Raw genomic sequence first — 23,039 nt, 5'->3', positions numbered from 1 at the left:
CTAATTCCGCTAGACGGAGCAGAGTGGTGGTAGAGGGGAACTGATTAGGTCTGGAATCCAAAAAGAAGCGTAGAGCTTTGAGACCTTCCTGATGGGGGATGGAAGTATATAGGGACTGGACATCCATGGTGAAAATAAAGCCCTGGGGGCCAGGGAACTTAAAATCATCGAAAAGTTTAAGAGCATGAGAAGTGTCATGAACATAGGTCAGAAGGGATTGAACAAGAGGGGATAAAACCGTGTCGAGGTATGCAGAAACGAGTTCGGTGGGGCAGGAGCAAGCTGAGACAATAGATCGGCCAGGACAGGCAGGTTTGTGGATCTTGGGTAGGAGGTAGAAACGGGAAGTGCGAGGTGTGGGAACTATATGGTTGGTAGCAGTGGATGGGAGATCCCCTGAGCAGATAAAGTCGGTGATGGTGTGGGACGACTGCATTGGCGCTGCTTCCTGCACGCATGCAGAGCTCGTTGACTTTATTAACTTTGCCTCCAACTTTCACCCTGCCCTCAAGTTTACCTGGTCCATTTCTGACACCTCCCTCCCCTTTCTAGATCTTTCTGTCTCTGTCTCTGGAGACACCTTATCCACTGATGTCTCCTATAAGCCTACTGACTCTCACAGCTACCTGGACTATTTCTCTTCTCACCCTGTCTCTTGCAAAAACACCATCCCCTTCTCGCAATTCCTCCGTCTCCGCCGCATCTGCTCTCAGGATGAGGCTTTTCATTCTAGGACGAGGGAGATGTCTTCTTTTTTTAAAGAAAGGGGCTTCCCTTCCTCCACTATCAACTCTGCTCTTAAACGCATCTCCCCCATTTCACATACATCTGCTCTCACTCCATCCTCCCGTCACCCCACTAGGAATAGGGTTCCCCTGGTCCTCACCTACCACCCCACCAGCCTCCGGGTCCAACATATTATTCTCCATAACTTCCGCCACCTCCAACGGGATCCCACCACTAAACACATCTTCCCCTCCCCCCCATCTCTGCATTCCGCAGGGATCGCTCCCTACGCGACTCCCTTGTCCATTCGTCCCCCCCATCCCTCCCCACTGAACTCCCTCCTGGCACTTATCCGTGTAAGCGGAACAAGTGCTACACATGCCCTTACACTTCCTCCCTTACCACCATTCAGGGCCCCAAACAGTCCTTCCAGGTGAGGCAACACTTCACCTGTGAGTCGGCTGGGGTGATATACTGCGTCTGGTGCTCCCGATGTGGCCTTTTATATATTGGCGAGACCCGACGCAGACTGGGAGACCGCTTTGCTGAACACCTACGCTCTGTTCGCCAGAGAAAGCAGGATCTCCCAGTGGCCACACATTTTAATTCCACATCCCATTCCCATTCTGACATGTCTATCCACGGCCTCCTCTACTGTAAAGATGAAGTCACACTCAGGTTGGAGGAACAACACCTTATATTCCGTCTGGGTAGCCTCCAACCTGATGGCATGAACATCGACTTCTCTAACTTCCGCTAATGCCCCACCTCCCCCTCGTACCCCATCTGTTACTTATTTTTATACACACATTCTTTCTCTCACTCTCCTTTTTCTCCCTCTGTCCCTCTGAATACACCCCTTGCCCATCCTCTGGTTCCCCCCCCCTTGTCTTTCTTCCCGGATCTCCTGTCCCATGATCCTCTCGTATCCCTTTTGCCTATCACCTGTCCAGCTCTTGGCTCCATCCCTCCCCCTCCTGTCTTCTCCTATCATTTTGGATCTCCCCCTCCCCCTCCAACTTTCAAATCCCTTACTCACTCTTCCTTCAGTTAGTCCTGACGAAGGGTCTCGGCCTGAAACGTCGACTGTGCCTCTTCCTAGAGATGCTGCCTGGCCTGCTGCGTTCACCAGCAACTTTGATGTGTGTTGCTTGAATTTCCAGCATCTGCAGAATTCCTGTTGTTTGACTCTTTAGCCCACTAATTTTGGTGAAGTAATTATGCTCGTAATTCAATACTGGGTGGTGGGATGTAAAAGCGTCTCTCCTTCCCTCCGCTAGCCTACAGGTCAGCCTTGAGCAAGGTGTAACACCTGCCTCTCATCCCCCCCACCCCGACCGGGGTCACATGAAGGCATGGGAGCAGGTGGTATGATCAGCCGGTGCATAGCACAAGTCCTGGTTATGAAACCACTGACGCCTGGCAGACAATCTCTGAAGAGTATTGATAATGGCTGGGTCACCCGTCTTGTAAACACACTGCCCAGAAGAATATAATGGCAAACCACTTCTGTGGAAAAATTTGCCAAAGAACAATCATGCTCATAGATAGTCCATGATCGTCCATGTCACACAACGGGCAGATAATGAACAAACAAATTAAAAACCCAATTTGGTTCATAACCCTCCATTCACTGCACATTCATGTGCCTATTTAAGAGAGTCTTAAAAGCTTCCATCACTTCTGCCTCCAACACCATCCCTGGAAGTGCATTCCAGAGACCCACTGCTCTCTATGTAAAACAAATCTTGCCTTGCACATCTGCTTTGAATTTACTCTCTCTCACCTCAAATGTATAATTAACATTAAACATTTTGAACCCAGAACAAAGACACCGGCTGTCAGTTCGATCTGTGCTCCTCAATCTTAAAACTTTCTGTCGGGCCTCTGCTGCTCCGTAAAAAACAACGTAAGTCTCCTCACAGCACACGCATTCTACTTCAAGCAGCATCATCAAAAACCTCTTCTTCACCCTCTCCAAAAAGCTTCACGTCCTTCCTACAATACAACAAACATTGAAAGCAATACTCCAAAAGAGTCTGAAGATGCAACGCAACTTCCTGACCCTTGAACTCAGTCCCTTGACAAATACAGGTCAGCATGTCACATGCTTTCTTTACTATACCGTCAACTTGAGCAGTCGCTTTCAGAGAGCTATGGACCCCAAGATCTCTCTGTACGGCAACACTGTCAAGGTTCCTGATAGTAACTGCACTGTCTGTATTTGATCTCCCAAAATGAAGCACCTCATACTTGGACTCCAATCTACTATTTCTCTGTCCTTATCTTGAATTGATCTATCTACTGGCAATCCTCTACACCAGTGGTCCCCAACCACTGGTGTAGAGGATGTGCAAAGATGTGCTACCGGGCCGCAAGGAAACGATATAATTTGGCGATATGCACCAATATGAGTCAGCTGCACCTTTTCTCATTCCCTGTCACGCACTGTTGCAATTGAACACCCTCCACCACTGCGCCCCCCTCCCCCCCCCGCCCGCCCGTCGGCCGGTCCGCAAGAATATTGTCAATATTAAACCGGTCCACGGTGCAAAAAAGGTTGGGGACCCCTGCTCTACACGATCCAAAATCCCAACTATCTTTCCATATTTAGCAAACTTACTAACCTATCCATTCACATTTTTACCCCAGTATTATCACAAAAAGCAGTCCCAGAATGTATCCCTACTTAACAGACCTCCAGCCTGATTAAATCCTACTTCAGAATAAAAGGCAAGGATAACAGGTTTAGGAAATCTTGAGGCCCTGGTTCAGGAAAAAAAGGAAGTGCATCACAGTTATAGGCAGTTAAGAACAATAGAGGTATTTGAGAACTATAAGAAATGCAAGAGAACACTTAAGAAAGAAATCAGGAGAATTAAAAGAAGTCATGAGGTTGCTCTATCAGACAAGGTGACGAGAATCTTAAGGGTTTCTGCAGATATGCTCAGAGTGAAAGGATTGCAAGAGACAAACTCGATCGTCTGGAAGATCAGAATGGTCATCCTTGCATGGTGCCAAAAGAGATGGGGCAGATCTTAAACAGAATTTTTTGCTTCTGTTGCAGAGATATTTAAGTCATCCTTAGTGACAGGTGAGTACTGGAGGACGGCTAATGTTGTTTTGCTGTTTAAGAAAGACTTTAAGAATAAATCAGGAAATTATAGTTCGGTCCTTTTTATAGGTGGAAGTTATTCTAAGGACTGGATATATGAGTATCTGGATAGATAGGGCATAATTTGGGGAAGTCTGCATGGCTATGTGTGTGGTAGACCAAGTCTAACCAATCTTAAAGGGTTTTCTCAAGGAGATTACTGGGAAAGTTGATGAAGACACGCCAGTGGATGTTGTCTACATGGACTTTAGCAAGGCATTTGACAATGTCCCAAATGGGAGGTCAGTCAAGAAGGCTCAGTTGCTTGGCATTCAAGATGAGGTAGTAAATTGGATTAGAAATTGGGTCTGCGGTAGAAGCCAGAGTAGTAGTGGATGATTGCCTCCCTGACTGGAGGCCTGTGACTCATGGAGTGCCATGGGGATCGGTGCTCGGTCCATTGTTGTTTGTCAGCTATATCAATGAACTGGATGATAATATGGTTAACTGGATCAGCAAATTGGCATTTGACACCAATATTGGGGGAACAGTGGAGAGCAAGGAAGACTATCAAAGCTTGCCATGGATCTGGACCGACAGGAAAAATAGACTAAGATATTACAAATGGAATTTAACGCAGCCAAGTGTGAGGTGTTCCACTTTGGGAGGACCAACCAGGGTAGGTCTTACACAGCGAGCAGTAGGGCACTGAAGTGTGTGGTAGAACAAAGGGATCCAGGAATACAGCTCTGTAATTCATTGAAAGTGGCGTCAAAGTTAGATAGGGTTGTAGAGAAAGCTTTTGGCACATTGGCCTTTATACATCAGAGTATTGAGTACAGGAGTTTGGATATTATGTTGAAGTTGTACAAGACACTGGTGAAGCCCGATTTTTGTACTGTGTACAGGTTTGGTCACCTACCTCCAGGAAAGATGTAAATAAGATTGAAACAGTACAGAAAATTTACAAGGATGTTGCCGGGACCAGAGGACCTGAGTTATAGGGAAACATTGTTCTAGTTAATAAAGTTCTAACCTATTCATAGAAGATTGAGGGGAGAGTTGTTAGGCACAGCCCAGGAGAAGTCAATGGCAAACCACTTCTGTCGACAAATTTGCCAAGAACAATCACGGTCATGAAAAGACCATGATCACCCATCTCATACAACACGGCACATAACGAACGAACAAACAAATACAGTACTAAATTATGAGAGGTAGATAGGTGCAAGCTGGCTTTTTCCACTGAGGTTTGATGAGAGTACATCTGGAAGTCATGGGTTAAGGGTGAAAGGTGAAATGTTTAGGGGGATCATGAGGAGAAATTTCTTCAATCAGAGTGTAGTGAAAGTGTGGAATAAGCTGTCAGCGCAAGTGGTGGCTGCGATTTCGATTTCAACATTTAAGAGGAATTGAGATAGGTACATGGATGGGAGTGATATGGATGGCAGTGGTCCTGGTGTAGGTCAGTGGGACTAGGCAGTTCAAATGATTTGGCATGCAAATGACCCTTGGGCCCATTTCTGTGCTGTAGCTTTCTGGGGCCCCAACTCTTCCTAGTTACACACACACAGTACTGGAAGAACTCAGCAGATCAAACAGCATCTATGGAGAGGAATAAGCAGTCACCATTTTGAACCGAGATGTCATCTGTTTATTCCTCCCCATAGATGCTGCCGAACCTACTGAGTTCCTCCAGGATTTTGTGTATGTTACTTTGGACTTCCAGCATCTGCAGAATCTCTTGTACTCCCTAGATCCTGTCTTCTATTTTTGTTGTCTACCCTACTACAATTTAATACTCTCCCAGAAGATCCTTATACCTTTTACATAACTATCTTAAAAGTGGAGTTGTTGGCCAGGCTCATTACACAACACCAGGTACAGTATGGACTCTTCTCTTATTGGACAATCAGCACACTGGTTGAAGGAATTATGTTGGGTGCATCTAACAAAATCTGCCCCATTCCAACCTAAGGTGGTCCCAGCCTATATCAGGGAAGTTGAAGTCACCCACTACATCAAATCATATACACCAGAGATTCTGCAGATGCTGGAAATCTTGCGGAACACACACAAAACACTGGATGAACTCAGCAGGTGAGGCAGCCCCTATGGAGAGAAATGAACAGTCAATGTTTCAGGCTGAGACCCTTCATCAGGACTGGAAAGGAAGGGATCAGAAGCCAGAATTAGGAGGTGGGGGGAGTGGGAGGAGTACAAGCTGGAAGGTGATAGGTGAGACCAGGGGAAGGGAAAGTCAGGCGGATGGAGGAAGGGAAATGGTGCAAGAAGCTGGGAGATGATTGGCAGAAGAGTGAAGGGTTGAGAAAAGGAATCTAACAGGAGCGGACAGTGGAGCATGTAATAAAGGGAAGGTGGAGGGGAACAAGGGAGGGGATGGACAGGTCATGAAGGTGAGGGACAATAAGACAAAGGGTAAAAGGGAACTCAGAATGAGGAATATAAAAAGAGAGGGGGAAGAGTGATTATAAAAACTGATTTTCATGCCATCTGGTTAGAGGCTACCGGATGAAATATGAAGTGTTGCTTCTCCAACATGAGTTTAGAATCACTGTGGCAAAAGAGCAGACCATGGACAGATATTAAATATGGGCATGGAAAGTCAAATTGAAATGGGTGGCCACCGGCTGATCCTGCTTTTCATGGCAAACGGAGCATAAATCCTGGATGAAGCAGCCCCCAGTCTGAGTGGAGTCTCACCAATGTAGAGGAGGCTACACCGGCAGAACCTTCCTGTTCTGCCTTCTGCTCCCTTCCTTTTGCAGTCCTGATGAAGGGCCTCAGCCTGAAACATTGACTGTTCATTTCCCTGCTGAGTTCCTCCAGCATTTTGTGTCTACCCACTGCAATAACCCTGTTGTAATTACAACTTCCCCTAGTCTGCTGCATATCTGTTCCTTAATGACCCCGTACAACTGATGTGTGTTGGTCAAAAAATCCCACAAATTATGTTCTGTTCATATTTTTGAGTTCTACCCATAGAACGGATGAACCCTCTGTTACATCCCCACTCTCTGTTTACATTCCCCTTTGGTGTCCAGTTCCTCAGTGATTACCTCTTCACATTACCTGTTAAATCTGTACCATCCAACTTCAAGATATTCATCACCCTTCCACTGCCCATCAGTGTGCTCAGCATTGGAACAATTCGTGCTCCGCCAGGGCTGATCCAGGACGGTGTGGGTTACACATGGATCACCGAGTGCGGAGTCTGTGGCTGAGGGACAGAATGATATTCAGTGTTAATGTACAGTTCACGATCCCCATCCTCTTTCTCCTCCAACAACCCCCATCTGCACCCTCTATCCTAGCAAACCAAAGTGTTTCTTTTTATTCAATGAAGGAACATGAGCTTCTCCGGCTCAGCAAGTATCCAGCCAGAAATGATCTTTAGAAGGTCGTGTTGAGATCTTGAGCCAGCAATGGTAATGTATTTCCAAGTCAGGCTGATTTATGCTTGAAGTAAATTTCCAGCCGATTGTGTTCGTATACATTAGCTGCCCATCCTTCTAGCTGGTAGATATCATGGGTTTGGAAGGTGACTTTGTGAGTTCCTGCAGTGTTGCCTGTAAAAGTTACAGACTGTTGTTACCGTGGATTAGTGGTGGAGTTAGTGAGTGTTCTGGAAGTGGGGATCAGACAAGCTACTATGGTGTCGAGCTGCCAGGGTGCTGCTCAATAACACACAAAAAAACACTGGATGAACAGCAGATCAGGCAGCATCTCAGAAGGGGATTCAACAGTCAATGTTTTGGTCCGAGACCTTTTGTCAGGATTGGAAAGGATGGGGACAGAAGCCAGAATAAGAAGGTAGGGTGGGGGTGGGGAAGGGAAGAAGCACAAGATAGCAGCTGATAGGTGAGACCAGGTGGGGGAGGGAGTGGATGGGAGAAGAGGGGGCATAAATTTATTAGCGGGATCAGTGAGGGCAGCGAACCGAAGGTAGATGAGGATTGTGCAAATGTAGGTTATGAACTAAGTTCATGAAGAGCAGAGCAACTCAGAAACAGGAGCAGAGTTGAGATCTGAGGTTGTAGGGTCACAGAGCATGACAACACAGAAAAAGGCCCTTCAGCCCATCTAATCCATGCCAAACTGTTACTCTGCCAAGTCCCATCTACCTGCACATGGACCACAGCCCTCCAAGCCCCTCCCATCCATGTACCTATCCAAACTTCTCTTAAATTCTGCAATCAACTTCCCATCCACTACTTCTGCTGGCTGCTCGTTCCACACTTGCACCAACCTCTGAATGAACTTGTTCCTTCTCAGGTTCCCTATGAATATTTTACCTAAACCTAAGACGTGTAGTTCTAGTTTCACCCAACTTCAGTGGGAAAAGCCTACTTGCATTTATACTATCTGTACCCCTCATAATTTCAAGTGCCCTTATCAAATCTCTCCCCACTTTCCTAAATTCCAGGGAATAAAATCCTAACATAGTCAACCTACCCCTATAATTCAGTCCTGGCACTGTTGTTGCAACATGCAAGGTACTCTCTACAGGATCCTTGCCTCTGACGTGCTCCTGTAACCACATTGTGTGTGGTTACTCCAATTCTGATTCACATTACTGTCCATTAAATGACAACACAACCCAGATCAACCCTACATCTGAACTCAGCCTGATCGCTCACCCACCATCCAGCCATTTTCACAAAGAAGACCATTGCTCATGATGGTTTTTATGTCAACAATCCCATTCCTCTCATCCCAACCACTTTCCCCCACCGTTCTGCATATTTCCCCAAGACCACAACATAATAAATCATCTGCTCCACCATTCAATCATAGAAGATTTATTATCTCTCTCAATCCCATTCTCCTGCCTTCTCCCCATAACCTTTGATGCCTTTACTAATCAAGACATTTCCAGGCACCCTACAGCTTATTCACTCTTTCACCTGCCCATTAATACCACTTTGCTCCCTCCTGACTTTAACTACACCCATGGGGTGTTTTCCAGCAGCCGATCAAGCAGCATATCTTTGAGATGTGAGAACACCGGAGCTCCCAGGGGAACCCTCACATCCACAGGAAGAATGTGCAAAACTCCACACTGAGTGTACCGGAAGTCAGGATTAAAAGTGGGAAACTGGAGCTGTGAGAGAGATGCACATAGACAGACTGATATACCGTACCATCAAAACTCTTGTACATTTCTCTTCTGGCAGAAGGGCTTAAGCAAGCATGATGGGGCTTGGAATCTGAGCATTCAAGGGACTGATGAAAATTCAGGGGATGATACTGTGAGCAATGAGGGTAAACTTAACTCCTTAGGATGGACAGACAGAAGCACAGTAAATGGAGACAAGCCCATTGATTTAAACTACATGTGTTTCAATATCAAAGGCTTAACTGATAAGGCGGGTGAACTCTGTGTGTGGGATGTATCTGAGGACCAGGATACCATAGCCACAGATACCTGATTGACAGAAGGACAAGTACTGGCAGCTCAATGCTCCCTGTGTGACCATCATGCAGGTAAGAGAGGAAGGAGAGTGACCCTCAGAGAGAATATTATAGAAACATAGAAACATAGAAAATAGGTGCAGGAGTAGGCCATTCAGCCCTTTGAGCCTGCATCGCCATTCAGTATGATCATGGATGATCATCCAACTCAGAACCCTGCACCAGCCTTCCCTCCATACCCCGCTGATCCCTTTAGCCACAAGGGCCATATCTAACTCCCTCTTAAATATAGCCAATGAACTCGCCTCAACTGTTTTCTGTGGCAGAGAATTCCCCCACCATCCGAAGGTAGAGTGTTCCTATGAAATGGTTCGTAAGCCGAAATGTCATAAAGCGAAGAAGCAATTACCATTTATTTATATGGGAAAATTTTGTGAGCATTTGCAGACCCAAAAAATAATCTACAAAATCATGCCAAATAACACATAAAACCTAAAATAATAGTAACATATAGTAAAAGCAGGAATGATATGATAAATGCAAACAACAGGAATTCTGCAGGTGCTGGAAATTCAAGCAACACACATCAAAGTTGCTGGTGAACGCAGCAGGCCAGGCAGCATCTCTAGGAAGAGATACAGTCGACGTTTCAGGCTGAGACCCTTCGTCAGGACTAACTGAAGGAAGAGCTAGTAAGAGATTTGAAAGTGGGAGGGGGAGGGGGAGATCCAAAATGATAGGAGAAGACAGGAAGGGGAGGGATGGAGCCAAGAGCTGGACAGGTGGTTGGCAAAGGGGATACGAGAGGATCATGGGACAGGAGGCCCAGGGAGAAAGACAAGCAGGGGGGAGGCGGAACCCAGAGGATGGGCCAGGGGTATAGTCAGAGGGACAGAGGGAGAAAAAGGAGAGTGAGAGAAAGAATGTGTGTATAAAAATAAATAACAGATGGGGTACGAGGGGGAGGTGGGACATTAGCAGAAATTAGAGAAGTCGATGTTCATGCCATCAGGTTGGAGGCTGCCCAGACGGAATATAAGGTGTTGTTCCTCCAACCTGAGTGTGGCTTCATCTTTACAGTAGAGGAGGCCGTGGATAGACATGTCAGAATGGGAATGGGATGTGGAATTAAAATGTGTGGCCACTGGGAGGTCCTGCTTTCTCTGGCAGACAGAGCATAGGTGTTCAGCAAAGCGGTCTCCCAGTCTGCGTCAGGTCTCGCCACAGATACCTGACTGACAGAAGGACAAGTACTGGCAGCTCAATGCTCCCCGTGTGACCATCATGCTGGTAAGAGAGGAAGCAGAGTGACCCTCAGAGAGAATATTATTGGGAGGAATCATCTGGGAAGGCCATACAGGTAGAACCTAGAAACAAGAAGGGGATGGACACTCTGATGTGATTGTGTTATCAGTCACCAATAGTCGATAAGACTCCGGGTCCAACATATTATACTCCGTAACTTCCGCCACCTCCAACGGGATCCCACCACTAAGCACATCTTTCCCTACCCCCCCCCCCCGCATTCCGCAGGGATCGCTCCCTACGCGACTCCCTTGTCCATTCGTTCCCCCCATCCCTCCCCACTGATCTCCCTCCTGGCAATTATCCGTGTAAGTGGAACAAGTGCTACACATGCCCTTACACTTCCTCCCTTACCACCATTCAGGGCCCCAAACAGTCCTTCCAGGTGAGGCAACACTTCACTTGTGAGTCGGCTGGGGTGATATACTGCGTTCGGTGCTCCCGATGTGGCCTTTTATATATTGGCGAGACCCGACGCAGACTGGGAGACCGCTTTGCTGAACATCTACGCTCTGTCCGCCAGAGAAAGCAGGATCTCCCAGTGGCCACACATTTTAATTCCACATCCCATTCCCATTCTGACATGTCTATCCACGGCCTCCTCTACTGTAAAGATGAAGCCACACTCAAGTTGGAGGAACAACACATTATATTCCGTCTGGGTAGCCTCCAACCTGATGACATGAACATCGACTTCTCTGACTTCCGCTAATGCCCCACCTCCCCCTCGTACCCCATCTGTTACTTATTTTTATACACACATTCTTTCTCTCACTCTCCTTTTTCTCCCTCTGTCCCTCTGAATATACCCCTTGCCCATCCTCTGGGATCCCCCTCCCCCTGTCTTTCTCCCCGGACCTCCTGTCCCATGATCCTCTCATATTCCCTTTGCCAATCACCTGTCCAGCTCTTGGCTCCATCCCTCCCCCTCCTGTCTTCTCCTATCATTTTGGATCTCCCCCTCCCCCCCCCACTTTCAGATCTCTTACTCCCTCTTCCTCCAGTTAGTCCTGATGAGGGTCTCAGCCTGAAACATCGACTGTACCTCTTCCTAGAGATGCTGCCTGGCCTGCTGCGTTCATCAGCAACTTTGATGTGTGTTGCATGATATGATAGATACACAGCCTATATAAAGTAGAAATACTTTTCCACAATCATTACTGAACTGTTCTCCGTAGCGAAAATCTCACGCAAGCGCTGTTGGCAAAAACATGGCGCAAGCGCTCTCCAGTAACCTTTAAGCTATGAAGCTGCCAAATCATACCAAATAAAATGTAAAAATAAACGGCCTATATAAAGTAGAAATAATGTATGTACAGTGCAGTATCACTTACGAGAATTGGGAAGACAGCACCGAGCACACTGATGATGGTGTGTTAGGCTGAGTCATTGGAGGTTGGGTGGTGCAGTGGCCCCCACCCTCCAGGCTGCCCAGCGATACATTGCCGCGAAGCATTGTACAGCGGTAGCCGGGAAGCACACAGCACATCTTTAAGAAAAAAGCGGAAATAAACATGCTAATTAATTAGGTGCCACCCGGCACGTAATTGTTGGCCCAGATCAGTGCCAACTTCCGATTGCGTCTTCTTTGATCTGGGCTGACAATTACGGGTTAGCGGCACCTAACTAATTAGCATGTTTATATCAGCTTTTTTCTTAAAGATGTGCTGTGTGCCTCTCGGCTATCATTGCATTCTCCGCGAATCGGTATCTGTCCGTGGCCTGGGGGTTGGGGTGGTGGGACACTGGGGTGTCATCTCGTCATCTGTTTCCATTAGAACAGGCAGCTCATCTTCTCCTATGACTGCCCGCCTCGATGTCGAAGGTCCAGGTTCGTTGTCTGCTGTGGCTGATGCGGAAGGCTTGCTTGACTGCTGAGCCTTGCACATTTTTCTATCACACAGTTCTTTGTAAGGACTCAAACCATCCTGCAAATATCCCCTAAACCGACGTACCCTTTCAAAATTAAAGTCGTACTTTATCATTACTCATTCAGTTTCGATTGTTATTCTTTTTTCTTCCAATTGCATCAGCTCTTCGTCTGTCAGTTCTTGGTCATGGGATGCCAAAACCTCTTCAACATCATGTTCGTCAGCTTCCACAAGCCAAATTCACATTGTCCTTACTTCGTTCACCACGATCAAAACGCTGAATTATGTCTAGTTTTACGCTAAGTGTAACACCCTTACGAGTTCTTTTAGGCTTTTCCGACACCATAGAACTCATCTTGCAAATGACTGCTCACAGACACATGTTTAAGCAATGCCGGGGAGAATGCAGTTCCGAATCCGGGGGAGAGCGGCTGCTCGGGGCGCGCGCTGCCTTTTATCGCGCACTAATTTTTTCACGCGCTGCTTTTTTTTCCGTAACAGTGAAAACACCTTCTGAAAGCGAAAACAGGGTATTAATATAGGTCTTTCGTAACAGTGAGGTTTCGTAAAGTGAACGTTCGAAAAGCGGGGGACACCTGTAGTGGCATTGGAAGATTTTAACATTCCTAATGTTGCCTGGGACAACCAGAGTCTGAAAGCCTTAGACAGAGAGGAATTTGAGAAATTTGTCCTTGACCAATATATAGAGGGATCTACTGGAGAGGGTGCAACACCGGAACTCCTCCTGGGGAATGTGGTATGGCAAATAGTGGCAGTGTCTCTTGATGAGCTTTTGTGCCCAGTGAACATAATTCTACCAACTTTAAAATAGTTATGGAGAAGGATATCATAGACACAGGAAATTCTGCAGATGCTGGAAGGCCAGAGCAACACACGCAAAATACTGGAAGAACTCAGCAAATCAGGCAGCGACCATGCAGGGGAATAAACAGTCGATGTCTCGGGCCGAGACTCCTCATCAGCACTGGAAAGCAAGGGGAAAGAACATAAAGTAAGATGGTGAGGGGACAGGAAGCATTACAAGTTGGAAGGTGATAGGTGAAACCAGGTGAGGGGGAAGTTCAGTGTGTGGGTAGAGGGCATGAAGTGAGCAGCTCAGAGCTGGTAAGTGGGGAAAAATGGTGGAAGGTGGAAAAGAAAAGGTGACAAGCAGAGGAGAAGGAATCTGATAGGAGAGGAGAGTGGAACATGGGAGAAAGGGAAGGAGGAGAGGCACCAGAGGGAAGCGATGGGCAGGTGAAGAGAAGAGGTAAGAGGGGAGCCAGAATGGGAAATGAAATAAGAGAGAAGGTAACAAGGGAGAAATTACTGGAAGTTAGAAAAATTGATGTTTATGTCATCAGATTGGAGGCTACCCAGATGGAATATAAGGTGTTACTCCTCCAACCAGAGAGTGGTCTCATCACGGCAGTAGAGGAGGCCATTAACCGACATGTTGGAATGGAAATGAGAAGTAGAATTCAAATGGGTGGACACTGGCAAATCCTGTCTGTTGTGGTCGATGGAGAAGAGGGTTCAACAAAGTGGTGCCTCCCACTCCTTCATAGGGGTGTCAGTCTGTGGATCTGTGATTTCAAAATTCCTCCTCCCCTCTCCAGGGTCACATCCAAAGCTCACACCCAGTCTTTCTGGAAAACTGCAGCAGGTTTCACATGGCAAAGCGCAGGGATTTTGGTGAACGTTCATAAATCAGAAGACATAGGAGCAGAATTGGGGCCATTCAGCCCATCTACTCTGCCATTCTATCACAAATGATTTATTATCCCTCTCAACCCCATTCTCTTGCCTTCTCCTTGTAACCTTGACACCCTGACTAATTAAGAACTAACAACCTCTGCTTTAAATATACCCAATGAATTGGTCTCTGGTCATCCATAGCAATGAATTCCACAGATTCGCCACCCTCTGGTTAAAGACATTTCACGTCTCTGTTCTAAAGGGACATTCTTCTCTTCTGAGGCTGTGCCCTCTGGTCTTTGACTCTCCAAGTATAGGAAACATCCTCTCTGCGTCCATTCTAAGTCTTTCAATATTCAGTAGATTTCAACATGATCTCCCCTCATTCTTCTAAACTCCAGCGAGTACAACTCCTCACACATTAACCCTTTCACTCCCAGGATCATTCTGGTGCACCTCCTCTGGACCTTCTCACTGCTCACCTTCCCAGCTCTCTGAAAGTGACTCTGCAGAGTTGTTCAGGGTGGCAGCAAGAACCGCAGGGAGCTATGGGCAACACTTGATCAATTTCTGTCAGTCACCTTCTGTACAGTTACTCCTGTACCTCACATCACTTTATGTACATAGAATCAGCCTGTCCATACAAGCTAATCTTACGTATTTATAATGATTGTATTTATTATGGTTTTTATGCTTATTCTGTTTGTTTTAATTTGCAGCTGATCCCCAGTAGCAATCATTTCATTCTCCTTTACACTTGAGTACCGGAGGAGAACGGCGATTTTGCTGTTAATTGTGCTTCAAATAGACCATGAGACGTTGGAGCAGATTTAGGGCATTTGGCCCATCGAGTCTGCTCCACCATTCCATCAGAGCTGATTTATTATTTCTCCCAACCTTCTCCCCGTAACCTTTCCCCCCTTACTATCACCCTCCGCTTTAAATATACCCAAAGAGGAATGGCAACAAACAATCCTGAATATTGAAGTTGTGGACACATTCCAGCCTTCCACAGAAACCAGCCTCTCCTCCGTGGACTCTGTCTCAACTGTTGCTGCCTCAGAAGAGCAGCCAACATCATCGAGGACCCAACCCAGCCGGGACATTGTCTCTTCTCCCCCTTTCCACGTGTAACACGCTGTAAGGTTTCACTGCTGAGGTAATGGTTTCTCTGTAGCAGCAATGTTTGGGTTATGACTAGAGATAATGGGTTATGCTTGCTAATGAGCTGGCTGTTGTTCTTTCTTATGTGTCTGGGAGCCGGGAAAATTACGCGGTCTTTTGCCAGGGAGGGACGAGGAGAGAAGATGTGAATGGAGAGAGTTGGTAGACCGCTGGACAGACTGGACCTGGAGCGAAGGTCAGCGACGAATGGAGGAGGTAAATGGTGGATGAACGGCCTTATCAGTGAGCTCCAGCCTTGCGCAATAGACTTATTTCATGAGAATGGGCCCTTTTTCTTTTTGATTCTATACTAACCATATAGACAAATTAATTATAAAGCTCAATCAAGTAATTGCATATTGCGTACTGTTTGTTATTTCGTGGTACTGATTTGTAACAGGGGACACATCGTGCAGCATCCTTAATGAGATCTCTTAAGTTTGGCCGGGCCGGGGGCTATCATCCCCTATATTAAGCTGCTAGCCGAAGCGAGAGTTATACATGGGGCAGAAGATACAAAGCTTGGGGACAAGTACATCCTCAATCATGCTGTTGTCAGAATCTCATCTGCTGAATGACAAACTCTTGTTCTCCCAGCCTGCAGTGCGGCAGCAGCAGTGCGATCACTCCAGTCGAGTATGAATTTCTCCTAAGGGGTTGTCTACGGTGGGTCTTCAGAGGCCATTTCAGGATACACGAAGGAAGTGGCGACTGTGGTTCCAGATCTCACAATCCTGTCCCCTTCGCCACTCGCTCATCACCACAGAACTGAATCCGGGATGTCAGGGTGAATTCCCTGAATGGAGAACGCATGTACATGACTTTGTTTGACATGGGGTGGCTGATGCACGGGCAGCCACCACACGGTCTTTAACAGGTTGGGGTCAGGGTCCAGTGACATGGAGTGCAGACAACGGGGACCCTTCATTGACGCAGCTTTCCTCTGCCTTCACTGCCATTGTGATGTGTCGTCATCTTCCGCCAGCTCCACCATTCAGGTCTTGGTTGGATCGCTCTTTGCCTGGAACCTCCCCCCACTTGACCTTACAGACATGGGTGACCGTACCTGGAGCGAAGCGCCAGAGGGATAAACTCCAGATGGCATCGTTCTCGGGATCTCAGGAGCTCACCAGCCTCTCTGTCATGACAAGATGCTGATCCTCGGAGAAGACCTGCGCTGTACTCTCTGTAACCATAACACGGCACTGTGTATTCTGTTTAAGTTTCCCTTTTGTGCCACTGCCACATACCTCTGCTTGGAATGATCTCCTCTGTGGAAGGCAATGAGGAGGCATACCTGAGTGAAACCGATCAGCTGGTCCACTTGGTGTTGCGACAACAAGCTCGCACTCAACGCCAACAAGACCAAGGAACTGACTGTGGATTTCAGGCAGAGGAAGTCAGGAGAACACACAACACACAACATACCTCATTGAGGAGGTCATTGCTGAGCAGTTTCAAGTTTCTGGGTGTTAACATCTCAGAGGATCTGTCCTGGGCTCAACACTTTGATGCAATCACAAAGAAGGCACACAAAGTGGGTCAACTTCATTAGGGTTTGAGCAGATTCAGCATGTCCCCATGAATGCCCTGAGGATGGAGCCAAAGGGCCTGTTCCGCTGCGCTGTTCCATCGGACACACCAACATTTCCCCATACCCCTGCGCCAACAGGAAATGGTGACCTACTCATACAGTAGACAGCATCAGCTTCCGGTGTTGGCCACAGTCGATACACAAAGTAACCGGAGCAGTTTTTCACCCTGATCTCCTGGCTCTGGTCACAGGTGTCGTCACCATCAGTGAAGTAGACGGTCCTGGTCACCTCCCCCTCTCCCAAGCCGGGATGGGGACCTGCAATGAGGTTTATAAACATTGTAAATTGTACTCGGTCCCACACTAAGCGGGGAATACGTATCAGGACCCGCTGAGTTTTCTCGCAAAACACACAATGCTCAGGGATTTAGAAAACTAGTTACAATTTCAATAAAATATGGTTACTATCACCCACAATAACTCAATTCTCTGGAGGGCTCACCTTTCTTGGAACTCCCCCACTGTGCCCATAGTGACTGCTTGTTCCCTCCCCAAGGATACTTGAGCACAAGTGTAACCTCTAAGAGGGGCAGGCAGTTGGCTCGGGCAGAGCCTTTAGCTGCCTCCCACCTAAACCCGTGAGTGGCCAACTTGGCCAGGCCCAGGAGCGAGCCCACCAGTAGATTCCCTAAGCAACCCACCCGCTCCCACCTCCCCACAGCTCCATACTGCATGACCATATATCAGGAGCACGGGGCAGAAGAGCATTGAAAACCCGAGGAGCAAACCCCTTCAGATACTCAAACAGGGACGGCAACACCTCCTACTCGATTTAAACAGGGTACATTGATCCCTTCCGGCCACAGAAAGGACAGGTAGACGGATGGGGAGCCAGTGAATCAGCTCAAAACTCTGTTGCACAATATTACAGGATCCACTGTAAAATGGTGTCGTTCACAAATCTTCCCTTGATGTGTCCATCAATTAGTGAAACTCCACCCTCTGGTCTACTCATATTCAGAGACACTGAAGAATATTCAAAGCCATTGTAATTAATCATGGTATACTGTACATATTTCAACTACTGCACAGAGTCTTGTCATCTTCAGAAATTTTCTGATGACTCTGCCATAGTTGGATGCATCAGCAGGGGAGATCAGGCTGAGTACAGGGCTATGGTAGGAAACTTTGTCACATGGTGTGAGCAGAATTATCTGCAGCTTAATGGGAAAAAGACTAAGGAGCTGGTGGTAGACCTGAGGAGAGCTAAGGCACCGGTGACCCCTATTTCCATCCAGGGGGTCAGTGTGGACATGGTAGAGGATTACAAATACCTGGGGATACGAACTGACAATAAACTGGACTGGTCAAAGAACACTGAGGCTGTCTACAAGAAGGGTCAGAGCCGTCTCTATTTCCTGAGGAGACTGAGGTCCTTTAACATCTGCCAGATGATGCTGAGGATGTTCTACAAGTCTGTGGTGGCCAGTGTGAGCATGTTTGCTCTTGTGTGCTGGGGCAGCAGGCTGAGGGTAGCAGACACCAACAGAATCAACAAACTCATTTGTAAGGCCAGTGATGTTGTGGGGATGGAACTGGACTCTCTCACGGTGGTGTCTGAAAAGAGGGTGCTGTCCAAGTTGCATGCCATCTTGGACAATGTCTTCCATCCACTACATAATGTACTGGTTGGGCACAGGAGTACATTCAGCCAGAGACTCATTCCACCGAGATGCAACACTGAGCATCATAGGAAGTCATTCCTGCCTGTGGCCATCAAACTTTACAACTCCTCCCTTGGAGGGTCAGGCACCCTGAGTCAATAGGCTGGTCCTGGACTTATTTCCTGGCATAATTTACCTACTATTATTTAATTATTTATGGTTTTATATTGCTATATCTATGCTCTATTCTTGGTTAGTGCAACTGTAACGAAAACCAATTTCCCCTGGGATCAATAAAGTATGACTATGACTATATTTCTACATAATATATATTTTAATATTTGGAAATCAGGACAACTCGAACACTAGATACAAATTCACAGGTGACATCACTGTTGCTGGTAAAGTGTCTGGTGACAGTGAGGAGGCCTACAGCAGTGAGACAGTTCAGCTGGTTGACTGGTGTCACAAAGCCAACCTCACACTCAGCATCAACTTGACCAAGCGAATGGTTGTGGACTTCAGCAAAGGGGAGAAGGGATTTGGGATTACTCTGTAGACATCCAGATTGTCAGTCCGACTCTCCCCTGAAAGTAATTGAGCCCCACTGGTATGAACTTACCATTTAACCACCCTGGTTTCTTCCCGGAGCTGCAATGACCCTGAACGGCCGTCTCAGGAATCTTCTGTCCCCTGGAACTGAAACAACAATCAGAGAGTCAGATGCTGAATTTAGCATATTTATCCACAGAGACCAGGAAATGGGTCCGATTCTGTCCGTAACCTGTTTCCCTGGTGAGTATTGTCCCGATGCTGGGAATCTTCCTTCTGTTCTCTCTCCCCTTCTCTCTCTCTGGAATGTGGGATCACTCCTCTCCCTATATTTACTCCCTATAACGCCAGCCTCCCTGCAGTTCCCCATTGCACACCACTTGTTCTCCTGAGCAACACACACAAAATGCTTGAGGAACTCAGCAGGTTAGGCAGAATCTATGGAAATGAATGAACAGTTGATGTTTCAGACCAAGGCCCCTCATCAGGACTGGAAAGGAAGGGGGAAGATGCCAGAATAAGATATTGGGGGAGAGGAAGAGGACAGCTAGAAAGTGATAGATGAAGCCAGGAGGGTAGGAAAGATAAAGGGTTGGAGAGGAAGGAATCTGATAGGAGAGGAGAGTGAACCATAGGAGAAAGGGAAGGACGAAAGGACCGGTGTAGGTGATAGGGAGGTGAGAGGAGACAAGAGGCTAGAATGGGGAACAGAAGAAGAAGATAGAGTAGGGGAAAAGAAAAAAAGAAAAAGAACAGGAAAAGTTACTGGAAGGAGACATCAAATTTCATGCCGTCAGGTTGGAGACTACCAGAAGAGTGGCCTCATCATGGCACAAAATGACACCATGGACCAACATGTCGGAATGAGAATAAGGATATTATTAAGGTGGTTGGTCACCGAGAAATTCTGCTTTTGGCAGATAGAGCAGAGGTGCTCGACATAGCAGTCCCCAAATTTAAATCAGATCTCACCAATATAAATGAGGCCACATTGGGAGCACCAGATACAGTAGAGAACCCCAAGAGATTTGCAGGTGAAGTGGTGCCTCACCAGGAAGGACTGTTTGGGGGTGAGAGAGGAGGCGAGTGGACATTTCTCCTTGTTCTCCTGTTTACATTCCCCTCTGTGTCCAGTTTCTCACTGATTATCTCCTCACATTACCTGTTAAATCCATACCATTACATTAAATGTTAAATCTGTACCTCACATAACTTGTTAAATCTGTACCCCTTGTTCCCGTGTTTACATTCCCCTTCTGCGTCCAGTTCCTCAGTGATGATCTCCTCCCTTTACCTGTTAAATCTGTACCATCCAACTTCAAGATATTCATCACCCATCCATTGTCCACCAGTACACTCAGTGTGGTTACAATCTGTGCTCCTCCAGGGCTGATCCAGGACGGTGTGGGTTACACATGGATCAGCGAGTGCGGAGTCTGCAGCTGAGGGACAGAATGATGTTCAGTGGGAATGTAAGTTCAGCTCAGTTTCCCCAGCCTCTTATTTCCCCCAACTACTCCCATATGTACTCCACTGTCACCAATCCCAGACAGCTAATAATGCTCCAATAGCCGTATCTATTTTTATTAAACCTAATATATTTATTCAACAGGATATTGAATCAGATTCTAATGGTAGATTTTTAATTCTTAAAGTAACAATCTGTAACAGAAAAGTTGTTTTGGTTAATTTGTATGGTCCAAACTTAGATGATCCTTTTTTTAAAAAGGTATTGTAGCGATGTGCTACACACAACGTTAGAATAACCACACGGAGTCGGTGAGTTAGAGTTGCGATGAAAGAGATTTATTCAAACTTCGCGGCCCGCTTTAAAGCCTTCCCATTCCCGCCCTCCCTGGGCGGGACTACTGTGGGGAATGTATATTCCCAGACCCTTTCTGCGAGCGGGATTTTCCCCCTGCTGGTGAAGATGGCTTGGCACCCTTTTTGCTGCCGGCCCCCTGCCTGCGCGCGCTGTTGTGAGCCGGTTCGTGGGTGCCAGAAAGTGGGTCGCCACATAACCCCCCCGCCAGAACCGGCGATACCTCCCCCAATGTCCACAGTCTGGATCGGCCTCTGTTTGGGAGGTCTGCCCCTGCGCCGCAGTGCCTGAGCCTGGACCGGTTGCGCCAAGTCCACATGGGCCGGTTTGAGTCGGTCCACCGTGAATACCTCCTCTCTCCCCCCAATGTCCAGCACGAACGTGGACCCGTTGTTCCTGATCACCTTAAACGGCCCCTCGTAGGGCCGCTGTAGCGGTGCCCGGTGTCCGCCCCGTCGTACAAAAAGAAACTTACAGTTCTGCAGGTCTTTGGGTACGCAGGTCGGGCTCTGTCCGTGCTGTGAAGTGGGTATGGGGGCCAGGTTACCGAGCCTCTCCCGTAGTCTGTCCAGGACTGCTGTGGGTTCTTCCTCTTGCCCCCTTGGGGCTGGTATGAACTCTCCTGGGACGACCAGGGGCGCGCCGTACACCAACTCGGCCGACGAGGTGTGTAGATCCTCCTTGGGTGCCTTGCGGATTCCGAGCAGGACCCAGGGAAGTTCATCCACCCAGTTAGGCCCCTCCAGGCGGGCCATGAGAGCCGATTTCAGGTGACGGTGGAAGCGCTCCACTAGTCCGTTCGACTGTGGGTGGTAGACAGTTGTTTGGTGTAGCTGTGTTCCTAAAAGGCTGGCCATAGCCGCCACAGGCTGGAGGTGAACTGGGCGCCCCTGTCGGAGGTAATGTGGGCCGGTACCCCGAAGCATGCTACCCAGGTTGCGATCAGTGCTCGGGCGCAGGATTCGGAGGTGGTGTCGGTGAGCGGGACTGCCTCTGGCCATCTGGTAAACCGGTCTATCATAGTTAGGAGGTACCGCGCTCCTCGTGACACTGGCAGGGGCCCCACGATATCCACATGAATGTGGTCGAACCTCCGGCGGGTGGGTTTGAACTGCTGCGGCGGAGCCTTGGTGTGCCACTGCACCTTGGCCGTTTGGCACTGCATGCACGTTTTGGCCCATTCACTGACCTGTTTACGAAGTCCATGCCACACGAACCTGTTGTAAACCAGCCGGACAGTTGTCCTGATGGAGGGGTGCGCTAAGTTGTGAATGGACTCGAAAACCCGCCGGCGCCAGGCTGCTGGGACGACGGGGCGGGGTTGGCCGGTAGCTACGTCACATAGTAGGGTCCTCTCACCTGGGCCTACGGGGAGGTCTCGGAGCTGCAAACCGGAGACTGCAGTCCTGTAACTGGGGATCTCAGCGTCTGCCTGCTGTGCCTCTGCCAGCGCTGCATAGTCCACCCCCTGGGACAGGGCCTGTATGGTAGGTCTGGATAGTGCGTCCGCCACGACGTTGTCCTTTCCAGAGACATGCCGGATGTCCGTCGTGTACTCGGAGATGTAGGACAGATGTCGCTGCTGGCGGGACGACCAGGGGTCGGACACCTTAGTGAACGCAAAGGTAAGCGGTTTGTGGTTTGTGAACGCGGTGAAGGGCCTACCTTCTAAGAAGTACCTGAAATGCCGGATTGCCAGGTATAGTGCCAATAGCTCCCGGTCGAAAGCACTGTATTTGAGTTCGGGTGGTCGTAGGTGTTCGCTGAAGAACGCCAGGGGTTGCCAGCGACCCTCGATGAGTTGTTCCAGCACTCCACTGACTGCTGTGTTGGATGCGTCCACCGTGAGGGCAGTAGGAACGTCCGTTCTGGGGTGCACTAGCATCGCGGCGTTTGCCAAGGCTTCTTTGGTTTTAACGAAAGCGGCTGCAGCCTCTTCGTCCCAGGTAATGTCCTTGCCCTTACCCGACATCAGGGTGAACAGGAAGCGCATGGTTTGGGCTGCTGAGGGGAGGAAACGGTGGTAAAAGTTCACCATACCCACGAATTTCTGCAAGCCTTTGATTGTGTTGGGTCGGGGGAAGTGGCGGACCGCGTCTACCTTGGCGGGCAGCGGGGTTGCCCCGTCTTTAGTCATCCTATGGCCCAGGAAGTTGATGGTGTCGAGTCCGAA

The 23,039-nt window shown here is 48.0% G+C and overlaps 1 protein-coding gene across 1 annotated transcript in view; it reads right to left on the bottom strand.

The window, feature by feature from the left end:
* LOC134339932 (uromodulin-like) overlaps positions 1-23,039 on the bottom strand; it is a 43,946-nt gene that overhangs the window by 2,937 nt on the left and 17,970 nt on the right. The window contains exons 4-6 of the mRNA XM_063036719.1: positions 20,339-20,486; positions 19,115-19,191; positions 6,914-7,061 (exon numbers count right to left, since the gene is read on the bottom strand). Coding sequence (XP_062892789.1) covers positions 6,914-7,061; positions 19,115-19,191; positions 20,339-20,486 — 373 coding nt within the window. The remainder of the gene's footprint in view (positions 1-6,913; positions 7,062-19,114; positions 19,192-20,338; positions 20,487-23,039) is intronic.

This window comes from Mobula hypostoma, chromosome 31 (assembly GCF_963921235.1).
Source record: "Mobula hypostoma chromosome 31, sMobHyp1.1, whole genome shotgun sequence".
Lineage (NCBI taxonomy): Eukaryota > Metazoa > Chordata > Chondrichthyes > Myliobatiformes > Myliobatidae > Mobula > Mobula hypostoma.
This window is presented reverse-complemented; position numbering and strand designations above follow the sequence as displayed.